Source organism: Varanus komodoensis, unplaced genomic scaffold (assembly GCF_004798865.1).
Source record: "Varanus komodoensis strain SLA01 unplaced genomic scaffold, ASM479886v1 scaffold12, whole genome shotgun sequence".
Lineage (NCBI taxonomy): Eukaryota > Metazoa > Chordata > Lepidosauria > Squamata > Varanidae > Varanus > Varanus komodoensis.
The window spans coordinates 12,430,009-12,447,459 of NW_025335349.1; the positions used below are offsets into that span (position 1 = coordinate 12,430,009).

Genomic DNA, 17,451 nt, shown 5'->3' on the forward strand with positions numbered 1-17,451 from the left:
TAAATCCACATATTTCTCATACATTTCTTACAGTCTTTCAAGACTCCTGATACTGTACCTACATGACATTCAAGCAGTGCTCCATTACTTCTTCATTTACACCAGTGACAAGCATTTAAAAAAGATGGGACTGAGATTGTGAAATCTTTAAAATCCTCACTTGCACAGCACCCCCAGCCCAAAGGGGTTTTCCTTGCTGTTGGGGCTGCACCATTCCCCTTCTCTCCCCAACCCTCAAAAGCTTGCAGCTGGTTGCATTTATACACTAATTTTAGTAGCATATTGAAACCAGATAGATCTTAGCATTTCCACCCATGGTTTGTTGGGGGTCTTTATGTATGTGTTTTCCACTGTTTATGCCTCGAGGGCTATAAAATCCACCCAGTTTCCTTGTATGAGATTTTTGTTATGAGTTGTCTGCCATATGCCAAGCCATGCTAGGTACTTAAGGGTTTCCAATTTCAAGCTATGTTGAAGACAGACAGTTAAAGAATGGCAATTTCAAGGAAACCTTATTTTGTAGGTTAATACTAAAATGTAACTTTGGGCTTTACTGTTGTAATTTGTTAATGTTAATACCAGCAGGAAGAAGACAACCATAGGTAAATAGATCATATGGTAGCAACTTCCCATGAAGAAATAAGAGCATGTAAACAAGAGTTATGACACTCTTCTTGAAGAGGGTGCTGTGGATTTCATTTTTTAAAATATTTTTTATTTTCAAATTTAATAAAAAGTGTTTTAGATACACACTTGAATTCCATTTCTGTGACTTTAAAAAACAAAATACAGCTATGTATAATTATAGATATACTGCATATTTGGCATTCATTATATTCCACAAAAAGCTGGATTTCATAATCACACGCCATTCACTATGTACAACAGGAATTGCATTTTAAGAAAAAGCTGTTTCAGTTATAATACTGTGGCTTTATAATATATGGAAAAATATTGCAAAAGGCATGATAATGGAAATCTAATAGGAGTTACAAGGCAGATACAGTTATAACTTCTGCATACATACCCAGTGGGTTCTGTCATGATGTATGTTGTGCTATAAATCAATGCACCCTCTCTATGATCCTCTTTGCTTAATCTGTGACCTTTCCCGTAAGAATTGCTCCTTAAGATGACAACATACTATTTAAAAGCACTTTGTGTCAAAATTTAAACTCTGCACTCTTAATTTTGAGTTCTGTGTAACGAATCAGTTTTGTTGGATCCCTTATATTTGTTAACTTTGTGCAAATATTGTCAGCAATTTTCACTTAGAAATGGGTAATGTGATGAAACGAGACATCCAAAGAACCTTACCCAGATCTGAATTTTGCAGTTCATAGAAGCCTTTCACCAAAGGAGGAGGAACAGGTGTTTGGTAACATTTGGGTTGCCCTATTTTCTTTCAATTATTTCCAAATGTTTGCCATGGCAACATTTATTATTTCAATCCTTAATCTTCAGGTAAATCCTACTGAAACAGTAAGGGGCTTGATACAACAGTAAGATCCAGAACACTACAGCAAACACGCTCATGATGTTCTGCTAACATCGTGCATCCATGGTGTTTCAAAATTTGGAACACATGAAACAGTACCTTTACCAAGCAAATAGTATTCAATGTGTTTAAATCTATTGCTTTAAACTGGGTTGAGAACACCCCTAAAGGCAGAGATCTGGTGGGCCACATGTGAACATTACATACGCTTCCCCACATTCTCCTGAATGGAATTTGAAGCACAGTAAAGCAATGTTGCTGGGAAGAAAAATTGGTAGCAACCCTACACACATGTACAGCCACTCCCCAGTCATGTACAAGACTTTCGGGATCAAAGTCTCTTAAATGTGGCCAGGGATATAAACTGTCTCAGAATCGGTGAACCAAAATTTCAAAAACTAGGATAGTAGACACAGGAAATACTATCAGAACTTAGTCTCTAACAACAGGAGCGTTACTCTACATGTCTGCACAGAAGCTACCTGCAATTTTGGAGAGCTCAAAGAAATATATGGGTATTTGTGCATCTGAATTAATATTGGATATTTTAGATATCTTGTTTCATCGTTCCATCAATTGCTGACAGCTTAACATGTTTATTTTGGCATAAGCTTTCAGAGACAGTTCACTTCATCAAATGAATTCCCACAAAAACTTACGCAAGAATACATGCATTAGTCTTCTAGGTGTCACTGGAGCATTCTTTTTGTAGCAGCAGACCTTTGAACTGGCTATGATAGCCAAACAGACAACTTGAAAACTTGTGTGATTTCCCCTGCTCATCCGCCCTCATTAGATTCTTATATTCTATACAAGGAGTATTCTGTGCAGTATATCTGCTTTTGGACCTACTTGGTTTTAACTATTTGAAGGATGAGACAAGAAAACATGAGATCAGGTGGATTTGCATAATATAGCCTCGGCCATTCTAATGAAAGACATTATATAGAAAAAGGATTTGCACTGGAGAGTGGGAAGAGAGAATTGCTGACCGTGGGAATGGAACTGTAGATGTGTTGCCCCACAATTCTTTTAAGCCTTGTACGTGTAGAATTACAGAGGTTGTTAAGAACTGTAAACTGCTGCTTTTGCACATTTACAGAGGTGTTCCAATTTTTCCATACTGAATGTCGCTCCTAGCATTATACCAGCTGCTATGGTTTCTCAAATTTGGAAGCAGCTTGTCAAGACAATGCAAGATTTTGCCTTTAAAAAGGTATGTCAAATGGTCCAAAATTCTGCAGTTTCATCTTCACCTCTTAGTAACAAAAGAGGCTGGCAATAAGGTCTAATTATATGCATTGGGTCAAATTCAAGTAAGCTAGCTCTTCCATTACTGAGAATAAGTGATACCTCTGCTACCAAACCTTCTAGAAAGATTATTCTCAAAATTTCTGGAACGATTTCAAAGTCCTGCCTTATACTTTACTTTTGCAAACATATATTTAATACTTAAAAAATAAATCTCTATAGAATTTTTTCACTCTTCACATGGAGCAAGTCTCCTTTAAATTCATTCTGTACATTAAAGTTAGACATACTGCTGTTTCCACTGCTTAATTTAGATTCTCACCACTGTATCTGCACTTTCATGGAATGCCAGCAGGTATTCCTACGCTAAGTACAATACATCGTAACAGTAAAAACTTGGCACTTAAAAGTCAAATATGCCATAAAGCTTGAAAAAGAAAAATTATCTTGTCCCTTTATTTTGAAAGTATGTTACAGCTAAATGTCTGATTTATGCATGCCTAATGAAATCTGTTTATTATCTCTCTTACAACAGAGAAATAATGTATGCATTGTGGCATCAGCTCATTGTGGCAAGAACAGCACTTTAATGACAGCTGTTATAAAATGGGATGTTTGTGCAGATTGTGTTTTTTGTTTCAACTAAATTAGACCTGAGTGTGGTTTTGTTCTTTAAAGAGGGAAAGATGTGGGGACTAAGAGTGCTGGAGGAAGTCTTGCTTAATTTGTTGCATATGGACAAACGTGTTATAAAATGAAGTGTATGCTACCAGGGCTGCTCTGCAAACAAACTCAGCTTAACGCTGAACATTAGGCCATATCCAAATATCTGCCCATAGGCAAACTGAAAGGTTCAAACTTTCTCTGGTGATTCAATTAAAAAAAAATAAAATACAACACCTTATAAGGTACATTAATCACCTTAACATAATCCCAAAAAGGAATATATTGTAGAAATCAATGACGTGCACTTTTATTTTTAAAAGACTTTATCAAACCATATGTGCAGATACTTGAGATGATGACAGCGTTAAGCTTCCTAGGGTCCTAGAGTCAAAGAAATTCTGCTGCCCCCCACTGCTAAGTAAGTGCACGCCTTCTACAGGGGGCAACATCTGCCGATCGGTCATGGTTCCACTCGGTGACGACCCCAAAAAATTTCCCTGGGAAGAAACAATTTTCTCAGGACTGGCGGCAAGTTTGGGGGATGTGGAGAAGTTGTATCCATAGAGAGCACAAGGGCTGTGCAGTCTGAACGTGTTGTAGGAGCTCTGGTGGGTCTGATTTGTGGCAAAGGCATTGCTAGATGGGGAGGGCATGATATACTGGAGCTGTGGAGACATCCCTGAAATCTGCATTGATAAGCCTGCCTGGGGACAGCTGAATGCATCACCGTCACTGCCTGTCACAGGCATGTTCACAGTTGAACCACTTGACACGCCAACATAAGAGGGAGTCCTTGGAGTTGCAAAGGTCTCACTGGTCTGGCTGGTAAGCCTGTTGTATGTTTCAGCCAAGGAAGTGCTGTATCTGTTAAGGGCTAAACCTGAGCGGGCGCATGCCGTGTAGTCAGCTGGAGTGAGGCTGCAGAGCTGGCTAGTGTTGGGGGCCAGGTGAAAGGCCGGAGAAGAGCAAGGGGACCCAGGAAGGAGATGGGGATGCGTGGTTGGTACTCCATTGCCAGATCCCTGGAGCAGAGCGGAGGAGCCAGTGTTTCCTGGAAGAGAATATCAAAGAATAAAGCTCTAGGAAAGTAAGGTGTTTATTAATCACCTATGTACTCTACTCTCAGGATAGCTGAGTGATGCTAACTAGGTCAGAGGCTGACCACACTGGCAACTAAGTCCTACTTCAACAGCGGCAGCAGAACAGAGTCTTTCCACTAGGATAGCTCAGAGGACGAAGAGTGGGTCAGAGAGAACAGACAACTCTGTCCTTCAGAAGCGAGAAAAGGCAAGGGGTTCAAGAGGAACAGCCAAGTGAGCTGGGTTGTCCATACACCCAGCATCTGCAACCTAACTGTCTCACTCTGCCTAATGGTAAGTTCTGCCTTGCACCCTTTTATCTCGCTACTATTCCTCTGAGGTACTTTAAATTTGATAAAGATCTCTCCAAGTGAACCCAGTGCATCTTCTTGCTAAAGGTAAATCTGAACGTGGACCCCTCTTCCCAACATTCTAATTACAACACCATCCAATACACCCCAGTGCCCCTAGCTACACTTAACTAGGCACATCATTTTTGCTGAAAGCAACCCCCCCACACTTTTTTTTTACAGGCTTGCATCTATTTCTACAGGACCCTCATAGGGGAGTACTTGTGCAAGTACTAGTGATATGGCTTATGCTCTCCTTATCATCATCACATGGGAAGTAAAGTAATTGCACAAGCTTTTATGGAAGCAGAATAGTGAATCCAGTGAATGCAATGCTGAGATTGGACAATTTGCTTAAAAGGAATACTGAATTGTCCAACATATGCTAGATCTAGAAAGTTGCTGTTGTTGTCACATTGCCTTTATATGCTAACTTGCTTCCTCTTGCAAAAAACCCAAAGTACCATAGGAGGTTTAACTGCTCCATTCAATCCTCACAACCACCACCCTTGGCTGAGAGTTCGGCTTAAAGCCTGTGACTGACTCAATGTCACCCAGCCAGTTTCATCAATCTCCTGAGACCCAGTCCAGCACACGTAACCAATACACTGCATGAGCTCTCCAAGTATTTTTATTAATTACAGATACGCTGTCACTGAATTCAAAGTTGCCCTATGTGGTTCTCCCTCGACAAACTGGCCAGAGCAGCTTCTGCAAGTTGCTGTGCTTGTTCCAGCACACACAGTTGTGGCAAGTCCAGTGCTGAGTGCCTGGTAAGCTCCTTAGTGGTCAAGCGTGTAGCTGTCTCCCCTCAAAGCACCTTACAGCAGTCCAGTGGGCACATATGGCAAACTTTTGGTCAGGTAAATATGCAGGGTGCTCCTAACTTTATGTAGCTTTCTCCTTCTGAGCAAGTATTTCTCCCTATTCTAGCCCTTAGGTAAGAATGGCAAAAAAGTGGACTGGAATCTGCTGGCAGGCTTTCTGGAATTAACTGCAAACATTTCTATAATGGCCACTGTCTCTTTGGATACCTATTAGCACTTCTGACTCCAGGTATTTCCTACAACTACCTGTATTATTTCTCTGGATGGCTCAAACATAACCAATGAAATGGAAACCAAACAGAAATCTATTTTCTTCATTGTACTTAACACTAATTATTTTTCTCTCAGTTTCCATTTTCCTCACCTGAAAATATGAATTTGAACAGGACAAACTGGTCAGCTTTTGAAGACATCTATGCATACTTAAATATACAGATCAGGCCAGTGCATGAGGCCACAGAGTACAGGTAAATGGCTTCATTTCAAGCCACCACTGGGTGTCCTGTTCCACCTCAAGCTACTCCACCTGGCTCCAGCTGGTGGACCCCAATGTTCTACTAAAAAAACTGCACAAATGTGGAGGGGGCTGGGAGAAGAATTTCAGTGATTTGGAGAGTGGGTGAAAATTGGGTATATGGTGGCATTGAGTACAGCAGTCATTTTTTTCATTTCCCCCCACACCTAAAAAAAGAGTTTGCTTTATTTCCATTGAAATCTGCCCACTTCTCTCTTTTACTACTCTTTATACCAGCTAAAGTAACTGACATAAAGCATTTTAAATCATTTATGTGAACATGTTTTTCTCATTAATTTTGGAATCTGGATCAGTGCATCTTATAATATGGAGTCAAAGTTCCTTTCCGAACCCCCAAATCCCTGGGCAATTGGAAGAATTTTAAAAGACCAAAAGACACCGGTACATTCTCAAAAGGGAATCTCAAGCCAAGGAGATGGGGAAGTATATCATATGGAAGAGTTTGCTTGAGATCTCTGTCTAATGCTAAACACCTGCTAGCACCAACAATAACTTCCACAGCTTGTGTGGCCCTATGCAGTGGGGGTGGGAAGACAGAGCAGACTTTTTTAAGGAAGTTATACATGGTTAGGAGAAAATTCATGAATTTGATCTCTTTTCTAAACTAACTCTGCTCCTTAGGTGCATTTAGAAGGGATATTTTACACCACCATAATCCCTGGCAATTAATATGGAATGAAAACAGTACCCCCAGACCTAGGAAAACTGTATACTCTTCAGCATTTCTACAATGTGACTTCAGATCCTGAAATAGATTTCCATTGAAAGTATTTCTGACACACTGAACCAACCTAGAATACAGGTTGCCTGAACTCCTATGGCAATACAAAAATAAAATAAAATAAAAATACTCTGTAAATTCTGTACTAAACAGAACTTGATGCTTGGAAGTTTTGATAATTTTCAAACAAAATAATCTGAGGACTAAACTTTATGAAATTTTGTTGTAGTAGTATAGATGTTTGGAACAGCTCAATATGGAAAATTACAATATAGATTTCTGGTTGAAAAAGTAGCTTTTTCTTTAAACAGGGGTAGAGAACATTCATTTTAAAAAAATTCCCACAAATATCTTAACCTTGACATTATCTTGGAATGACAGCCACTGGCAAAAATGCCTAGTGCACGATCCAGCTGATGTTAAACCATTTTGTGTCACATTAATTTCAACGAGAGAAATTTTAATACATGTTTAACACAGCTACTGAAATCAAGGAACTCACAAGTGCATAACTCTTGCAGACTCATATAGGTTACATGAGGAAAGCAGCACTGCTATTATGTACAATAATTACTGGCCTCTCTATGTGAGCGCTTGCTGAAATAGCCAAGTTTTATTTTTCTGATTTATGATTAAAGGCAAAAATTGGCAGTTGAATTTCATAAACAACTATAGGGTTTAATCCCCATCTATTTAAAACAATCAAGGTTTTGCTGTTAATTTACATGCATGGTGAATAATCCTGGATGCTTTTCAAGTCCTCAAGTAAGACTGATACCTTGTTTTGCAATTCCAGGAATATCTTCAAATGTAAGTGTTCTAAGTGAAGGTCTCCAGAATGCATAAGACTCTACTAAAGCCTCCAATCCCATCCTAGGAAACAGAACAAGAACATTTTGTGATTAGAGTAATCTATCATATGGTTATGTTTCACAGTACTTTACAACATCTCTCTCTCTCTCTCTGGCCTGTTTCACATGTAATGTAAACAGGGCAAGCTTCTGCAATTCTAAGCAAAGACTGGGGCTCAAGGCCTTTGCACTTCCTTCCCTCTCCACATGTGTGGCAGAGAAGAATAAACCAGGTTTCAGATAAACAATTATTAAGTTTCTCTTTTCTCAATTCCCAGCTCACTGTATGAATCATGGTTTAAATAAATTCTAGCCAATTGCTAAACAAGCCAACTTCATGGATTAATCTTTCTGGCTTGTTTTAAAAGAATGTATTGTAGATCATGATTCCTGGTTCACACATGATAAACCAGGAATCCGTAAAAACAAATACTAGTGTATTCATTGTCCTTACAGTACCGAAGGAATGCTTGAGCTTGAAACTTCGCTTGGCTCATAAAGGATCATTCACGTAAGTTTAAATTGTGCTTTTACCATTATCTGTGAACAGGCCACACAAATATAGGCATTTTAACAATCATGTTCCAATTCGTTATTTTAGATAAAATAATACCTAAGCTTTAGCTGTAAAGAACCTCATAGTGCTCTGCAATGAACTTGCATATGACCCACAAAAATATGCCAGAGACACAGGGTGTTGGCTTTCTTTCCTTCTTGCTTCTACATCAAATATTTTAAAAGCTAAAAATACATTAAATACCACCCTAATATTGCTTTTCCATGCAAGCACTTGTTGAAATTGCCAGCATGTCAATTTACCATCTTATGCTTAGAGGCAAAAAAGTTTAAACAACTCAGTAGGTTGGCATTGTTATAGAAATGAGTGGAACGTGGATATCTGAGATCGAAAGGCATGGGTGAGAATTTTTAGACACATTTTTGAGAAATGAGATGCAAACATTTTTTCTTTAACGGCCTCCTACAGACAGAGCACTTAAGTCCACATGCAATTGCAAATCTGCTTCTACATGTATACCACAGAAATGGAAAAGTTGTAGAAAATATGAGACAAAACAATACTTTGGGACTTTTAACTTTAGAAAAAAAATGGAGGGGATAGAACAGAGGTTTATAAAATTCTGACTGAACTGCAGAGAAAGAGACATTTCTTAGTTCTTCTTATATCACCTGAACTCAGGGTCATTCAATTAAACTGACTGACAGTTAACTTAGAAAAGACAAGACTAAGTACTTCTTTATATAACACAAACTTAACTTATGGAATTCACATTCTTTGGAGACACAATCAAACTAGAACTGCATTTTATTATTATTATTACATTGCATTTAGCATAGCAATTTGAAGCAACCAATATTTTCCCATGGTACTGTTTCTCCAAGATAATGGTGCCAGAAAGATCCCAGAAATATTGCAGGAAGGAGTTATGCAGTCTTAGCTAAATGTGGATTTTAAAAATAGCCTTCAATATTTCTTTCCTTGTGGTAATGGAGACTTTTCATTTCTAGTTAAAGTAGAGATAAAAGTACACCTCCTGGAGAAGTGTAGCCAAGGTGATAATTTATACAAGATGCTTTCAAACAATTTCCACATTTTATCACCATCCTAATTTATATTTCCAAATGGCCAATTTTATTTAACTAAGCTATCATATAGTCTTTTTCCTGAGGTACTGAAGAAAAGAGAGAAAGAAATTCATACCTTTCCAAGTAAAGATTTTATAGGATCATTTTCTAAGGCCTTTGTGAAGAACCTTAACTATTCTCAGTATATAAATTCTATTTCCTTTGCAGATGCCCAGCAGGAAAAGCATACTTTTAACACACAAAGCCACTAATTTCTACAAACTATGTGTATACAGAGGAAGGAAAGGAAAAAGTAGTTTCATTATGCCTACAGCATCCTAAAAAGAAGCCAACAGTGGACAAGGATACCCCTTTTGTCTCTTCCTATATTTCCTTCCTGCCCCTCCATTTACTCTCACTCCTCCTTCATACTCAGTAACCTGGTGGGTTAGGAATAGATCATTCTTGTCAGATATCTGCCAGAAGAGCACTGAAATAAGGCTGAAGGCCACAGGTCACCTACTTTTGCTTTAAGAGAAAGTGGAGTATAGTATTTCCTTCTATCACTGATATTAATTTCTAACAGAAAAATAGAGGATTCACATTGATCAATGTGTAGTGCAATCCTAGGTTCTTATGGAAATTGTTCCCACTGAATTGTAGCTCTATAGCCACTTGCCTAAAAAACTGTCCCAACTAACTAAATGGGACTGACTTCTGAGAAGACATGTTGGAAAAGGGAAGGGAAGGCTTTGCAAACCACTTGTTCATGGTGAGCCATGTGCCTCAAGATGCAGGCTGCCCTTTTCCAAAAGATGGGGCTTTAGGAACAGAAGGGGATGCTGACTAAGCTCTGGTGAATCTTACTGGGCCACTTGCAGTCCAGAGGCTGGAGGTTCCCTAGTGCTGCATGACAGCCTTTCACAGTTATACTCAGAAAGAAAGATCCTTGTGCATGCATTTCCACATGCACATGGATTTATTCTGTATTTTTTAACAAGGGTGTAGGAGAATCTCTTCTTTGCTTGTAACCCCCTAATTAAAATCCTAAGCATAAGTGTGAGCATAAGCATATCACCACTTAAAATATTTACAAATTGTTGAACACATCTACTTGTTATTCCCCGACTGATTTGTGCAATTTTTTTCCATAGACTGTATCAGCCCGAATTTTCTCTGTGGGAGGAAGTTGGGGAAACTTGCCCAAATCTCCCAATTGACCACAATTGATTAAAATTCCATATTCATGTACAGTGAACAACCACTGCAGACATGACTGAAATTAAGCATGAGACAAGCAGCTAGAAAATGCTCAGAAGACATACTCATCCATCCTAACTTTTAACTATCTACTGCAGCCTTCCTACTGAATTTTAAATTCTGAATTCCAGACTTTGCATTGGATTGTGCTGCAATGCTCTAAGGGGGTGGCCATCTGGAGAAAGAGAGCATGGGCATCTGGAGGAATTCCAGGAGAGCCGTATTAAGTCTTTTGATCGCCTGCCCCAAGGTTATTTCTTCTTCTTCCATTACAGTTCTATACTGCCCATAGCCAAAGCTCTCTGGGCGGCTCACAATATTTAAGTCACCTATCCAAATTTCAACCAGGCCAGACCCTGCTTAGCTTCCAAGATTAGGCAGGATCAATAACATTGTTTACAATTGTGGCTGCCTAGGGCTGCATGCTTGGCTCAAGTAAATTAATATCATCTGTTGCTTATTTTGAAGCTAGAGCAATTACTTTGAATCTTGCACTATAATATTGAACCGATTTAATGTAACAGATAGCTAAATACGTACAACCACTTACACGACATGTTTTTCACTGATTTCTTATCCCTGCATTTTGAAGTGAAGGCTTAGAAGCAAAACTTTCTTGGGCAGAAGACGTGCTACACAGGAATCATTTTTCCTAAATATATGGCCTCCTCTTAGAACACTCCAAGGAAAATAACTCTAAATTAGAGTGGAGAAGAAATTTATTTGGCCCGATTTTTTATACAAAACATTTCCAGTTTGCACTTCCTGGATGTATATATGAAGTGGAACATGCTCTTGTGCCAAAATCCACATTTTTCAGAATTTCGCAGTACAGTTTGAACCTCCAAAAGTGTGCACACACACAATATATGTATATATTGGGGGGGATTTCTTCCAAATAAATATCCACTGAAACTAGTTTACTGCACTGCAGCAGTGTTGCATACACCAGACTTCTGAAATCCATTATTTATTTTGTAAAAAAATCTAAGTTCCTAGAGTGGCAAGGTGGTTAGAGTGTTGGAGTGGGGATCTGGGAGATCCAGGTTCTAGCTCCACTTGGTCATGAAACTCACTGGATACCTTTGGGCCAGTTACTCTCAGTCTAAGCTACTTCACAGGGTTGTAGTTGAGAGGATAAAATGGAGCTATGTAAGCCACTCTGGATTCTTCACAAGAGGAAAAAAGACAAGGTATAAATCTAATGTCATAATAAAGTGAGGAAGATTGTGTCCATTAAGTAGATATCCAACTAGTACTTCTAGACTTCATCTTATCATTCACAGTCATTCTCTGCTCCTCCCATACACTTAGGTTCACATGTGACAGTATCTTATGTTCTACCCTTGTTTCTCCTGATTACTGCACTGTTGAACAATACTGAAAAATACAGGGTCTAATTAAGAATACACGGCAGTTTCTTAAGGAAGAAGCTATCACATCCATTGACACAGATAGCTATCATCTTATGTAGCAAAAAGGACTGAAACATTAGAGCAAATAGTCAAATAATATTTGCAAAATTTATTTCCATTGCTTATAATTAACTGTGCATAATGTGCATTTGCACCTCTTGCTGTGCATCTCCCCATTCCCACAGGCTGGCCAGCCACCTCCACCCACCGGGACTAATCCTTCTCATTCCTCAACTATTCCTTGGCCTTGTTCTGATACTGTAGTTACTGTACTGTATTCCAGAATCCCTTCATCTTCACTGTCTGAACAAAATTCCCATTGAAGCTATAAACTGGCTGGGCGTGTTCTGGTACCTTTTCCCTGGCCGCACACATGACATGCTGCTCCTCTTACTCTGCACTGGATACCTAAAAGCTTCTGCATTATTTATTATTATTAGATTTATTTATTATATCTATATGCCACCAAGTAGACCAAAGGGGTTATGGACATTCCAATAGGACTGTACCCTTAGTTTGCTTGTTTAATACCTATCATTTTTTCTGGCTTACTTTCTGACTAGTTTAGGGTGCAGAATATATAAATTAATTGCCTAAATTGAATTCACAACTACAGATCAGAGGCATTTATTTAATGCTATGAAAAAAGGCCATACTCACTACTTTCTCACATAAAACACATTTTGAAGTGGGTTATAAGCTCTATCACAATCTACTCAACATAGCCAAGGAGAAATTTGATTTAGGATGCCGACCCATTTTTAGGTATAATTAAGTGATCTTTGTCTGAGAAATCCACCAATGTAATATTGCTGTTAGTGGTATATGACATTCTTTTCATGTTACTTCAGGATAATGTGCGTGTTGACAAATGGGAGTAGAAATGGACAGCAGAATACAGTTCGAAATTGATTCAGGAAAAAAGTAGTCTAAATGCTTCCCTCTATTTTATCCTCAAAAGAACCCTGTAAGGTAGGTTAGTGGTTGGCCCAAGGCTTCATAGCTAAGTGGACATCTGAATCTTAGTCTCGTGGCATGGTATAGCACTCTATCTACTGTTCTTTTACACACTTTTCCTCAGAAGCAAGTCCTCTTATGTTTTCGTGCACATGTGCACAGAATTACAACTTTAAACTAGTTTAGCAGCTGTTCCTTTCCCCATCAAATTTCACACCTGTATTAGTGAACAAGGAACTCTAGCAGAAAAGTATCAATGTGCCAATTACAAGGCCCAGGATTCCTCAAGACAGTTAAACTGATATAAAACTGTTGGAAATCTTATAGTGCAGTTATCTCATGTAAGCATAAAATGTCATTAAAGCGGAACAAAAGCACATGCCAAATGCATACATTTGTGCAAAAAAGAATGCATAATATTTGTTAAAACTTCTTTAACAATTGTTAAGCCATGTGACTACATTATTAGAGGCAAAAATTCTGCAAAAGCTCACCTGTTACGTCCGGAATCTCTAAATCCCTTTGCAAATGGATTCCTATCAATCTTGAGACGGGTGATCTATAAAGGTAACATAGCAAGTTCAGGTAACATATGAAGACCTGTGAACACATAAGCCTAAAAACCACTTGCAAGTACACTTGTTATCTTCCAACCAATGTAGCAATGTCACACACCACTCTGTAGTTTAGAAATGCATATTCCAAGCTCCACTGAAAGCATGGATGTAACTGAGCTGTTCACCAGACTAGATCAATTAAAAACAGAAATTCGGAATGAGTAATAAAACTAAAGTGGTTTTTGCTATGCAGGGCTCACATCCCAACTCTTCACAAGTAAACATCCATTAAGTCTATTTATTTTAACTTGCTTCATTCATCTGAGGTTAAAGCACATAAGCTTACACCCCTTAACAACTTTTGAGAGCATGCATAATGTCAAAGATACAAAAAGTGGAACGGCTACCACTATATAATCATTCAGCTGTCTTCTGCAAAGAAATGTCAAGGATGCTCTGAATAGTAACGACGACGCTGATGCTAATGCTGCTAACTTGGATCAATCAAATAAAATGTGCTTTAGTTCTATTAATTTTTAACTGGGTTGAACTCTCCAGTCGACTGTACCCAGAGTATATCCTAAACATTTGAAGTGAATGGTTTTTGTCAACAGGAGCATGCTCATCATCTAGTGGATGTTTACTGTTCCTCTACAAGACTACAGACTTGACAGCCTAGTTAGTGACAGAATAAAACTTTGGGTAATGCAAGAAGGATATTCCTAGCTTCACAACTGAACTACCAGAAGCAGATACCAGTAAATCAAAGATCACTTGAGTGCCCTCATGTTAAGTAGGCACCTGTCTTCTACTACTGCCTCCTCCGAGCAGCAAAATAGGAGTCTGCAGCTGCGAGGCACTTGTTAGTTTTCCTGAGCTGGGAGAGGCAGGGTGACGAGCAGGAGCTGCAGCTGACTGGGCACATCCTGAGCAGGGATGCTGCTGGAAGCACAGCAAGGAGTAACAAAACTGGCAGCTGAGCAGGCATTTGATTTGCTGATATGAAGAGAGGTCCCCTGAATGGCAAAGCTAAACTCACCCAGAATCTGAGGAATCGAATCCACTGTGAATCCCATTTTTATGTTAATAGAATTTGCTCTTTTATAGACAGAGATGTTCACAACAGAAAGACTTATTTTAGGGCATCTGAAATGTATTTTTCCATATTGTGAAAAACAATCATGCATATGTTATGTAAATACACTGTATGATCTATTACAGGCTAAAATGCAGCCTTTTGTGTGCAGAGCAGCACTGAAGCCAAGCATTACTGTGGAGCTGAAGGTCTGCTCAGCAGCAGTTGGTTGACCATGTTCTGAAGGGAGATATACCATTGATTTGAAGATTGTGAGATGGGGCATGGATCAGGTAAATTCAATTCTAATTGGTTGGGAATTCTAGCCAAGTGGACAAGAGTAGTGGTGAATGCAGGAGAAGCCTCTACCCATGTAATACACTAAATCCAAACTGAAACTCTTCCCTTGCCAGCTCTCCCTTTCAGAAAAGCTTCCCAATGCAGGATGCTGCTTGAGGGCTAAACTGTGGTCACTTTGTAGTTGGCTCATTCATGTAACCTGTTGTCTTCTGACTGGGTCAAGAAACTCCTTTTCCACCACCTCCCCTTGCAGCTCTGAAATGTTTTCCTCCTTTTCCAAGGTGGGCCGGACTTCCACACTGCCTGAGAATCTTAATTAGGTAACTGCCAGGTCATCTGTTACCTTCTGCCCCTCCTTGGAATTGGATGACTCTGTCTTAGGAGACTGTAATGCTCAAGACTGCCCAGTGAAGGAACTGTGTCCCCATAGGTGGTGACATTGCTGGAGAGAAAATCCCTAATTCTAAGGGAATATCGAACAAGAAGCCAGAAGAAAGCAGCTTTCAACCTTGATTTTGTAAAGGTGGAAGGATGGGACTCCATGTTACGGAGGGAAGTACCATGGTATAACAGCACCAACATATATAAACTGAATTACTATTAGCTTTCCTAATTCTTAGGCAATTCTCAGTTTCATCACCTGCATTTTCTGTTTAAGATATGCATGGCACAATTTTCACCCAACACAACTGACCAACACAGGCCAGGATCCAAGCAGTTACTTTAGGTACATGAAAGATTATGAGTGAATGAGGAATGTGAATCACCCAGAAACAAACCCAGACCTGGATACACTTTGCATTCAGATTTGTGATACATTCAATGAAACAGGAAAAATCAGTCAATAAACTGTGCAGATTCCTTGCAAAGTGTACAAGGAAACAAACTTTTTAAAAAATGTGTCCCAACAGACTTTAGTTAATGGGTTGGTGCACAGAACAAAGGTGTACAATCTGAAAATTGGGCACAAAAGTGTGCACTGGCTTTAAAATTTGCCAAAAAATCACATGAATTTTTGCATACAAAACCGAGCCCATCTGCACAGAGCAGACTGGAAATAAGAAAGGAATTCTACAAAATAGGTAGAATCTGCCCAACAGATCTGCCAATGCCAAAACCTCAGTTAGCCCAGTGAAAAACTGGAAACTTTCTGCTGTTACACACTTGTTCTGAATGTCCCTTCTACTTTGCCATGTGGTATCCAGGGTTTCTGTTCAAGAAATGCAATACCAAAGCTCCTCTGGCATGCAAAGTAACTCAAGCTGTTCTCTGGAGCCTGGTAACGATGTGATATTTGTGATACATATTTTTCCATGGCCATATGCAATGTAATACTATATGCACACTTACCTGGGAGCAAATCTCATTTAACTCAATGGAACTCGAGTTAAATGGGATTTCTGAGAAGCCTTATATAGGAATGGGTATTACTTAAATTCTTCAGAAATGAAAGTAACAAGAAACAAACTTGCATGTAAATTACACATTGTCCCAGACTAAAACCAAATAGTGGCTGCTTAAGATCTAACTTTTTTATAGGTGAATATAACAAATTTAGGAAGGACATCTCAATTCTTTGTTAATTTTTATTCACCATGATAAATGATAGATAACATCAATTAACTGAACTGAAGTCTTTAAAACCTTTTGACCACCTGAGACAGAAAGTATTGACTATCAAAATATTTTTTTAACAAGAGAGAAATTAAATTTCCAATTGAGGTGAAGGAGTTGGATAGAGAAAGAAAATAGAACTGGGGTAACCTGGATGACCACTGAAGATGTATATCAATTCTCAGCTTTATCAAACTTATCCAGGCCTCACTGAACAAGCTATTTGATGTGGATGGTCATTTTAAAAATTATATTAATATCCCACCTACTTCTCTTTCCAGGAACAATTTAGAAACATTGATTGCTGTGAGTACCTCCAACTTTTCCTGCTACAAAAACATGAAACTACCCTCTAATGCTTCTATGAGGAAACTTCCTTTCTCACGGAAGTTACTACTGCTAGCAGACAGTATCATTGGTGACTTTACACAAAGATGTAACTGACAGTATTCAAACACATATGCTATTTGGTTGTGTATATGCATATGCAACCTGGACATTTAGGAAGAACAACATAATAGGACAGACCATGGCAGGCTCAAACAATTGCCCATGACTTCTTGCCTCATGCATTAACTTTGACATGGAAGGCCTGATTTATATTAAGTCAGCGTTAAGCCATGGAGCTCTGGATTAATGCAAGTCAGGATTCTTCTGCTAAAACTGGGAAGAGAGGAGGAGCAAGGGATGACTGCACAGCCATGACACATGTTTGTGGCTTCATCAATCAAGGTTTCTACCTACAGGTGATAATCTAAATGCAGCCTGTGTAACCTAGACAGGTAAACATGGTGTCAGACATTCAAGAACTCTGTGCAAGTGAATAACCATTGTAGAAGATGGTTCTACATCTTAGTCTTTTCCATTAGTCTTGTCCAAGAATCAGAAGTCTTTATGATTACAATTTAGGT

At 38.9% G+C, this 17,451-nt stretch overlaps 1 protein-coding gene across 1 annotated transcript in view; it reads right to left on the minus strand.

The window, feature by feature from the left end:
- Nucleotides 1-693: 693 nt before the first annotated feature.
- Nucleotides 694-17,451, minus strand: part of TBX18 (T-box transcription factor 18) — a 39,156-nt gene continuing 22,398 nt past the window's right edge. Inside the window, exons 6-8 of the mRNA XM_044422054.1 lie at nt 13,489-13,553; nt 7,706-7,800; nt 694-4,466 (exon numbers count right to left, since the gene is read on the minus strand). Of these exons, the coding sequence (XP_044277989.1) occupies nt 3,742-4,466; nt 7,706-7,800; nt 13,489-13,553 (885 nt within the window). The 3' untranslated portion in view covers nt 694-3,741. The remainder of the gene's footprint in view (nt 4,467-7,705; nt 7,801-13,488; nt 13,554-17,451) is intronic.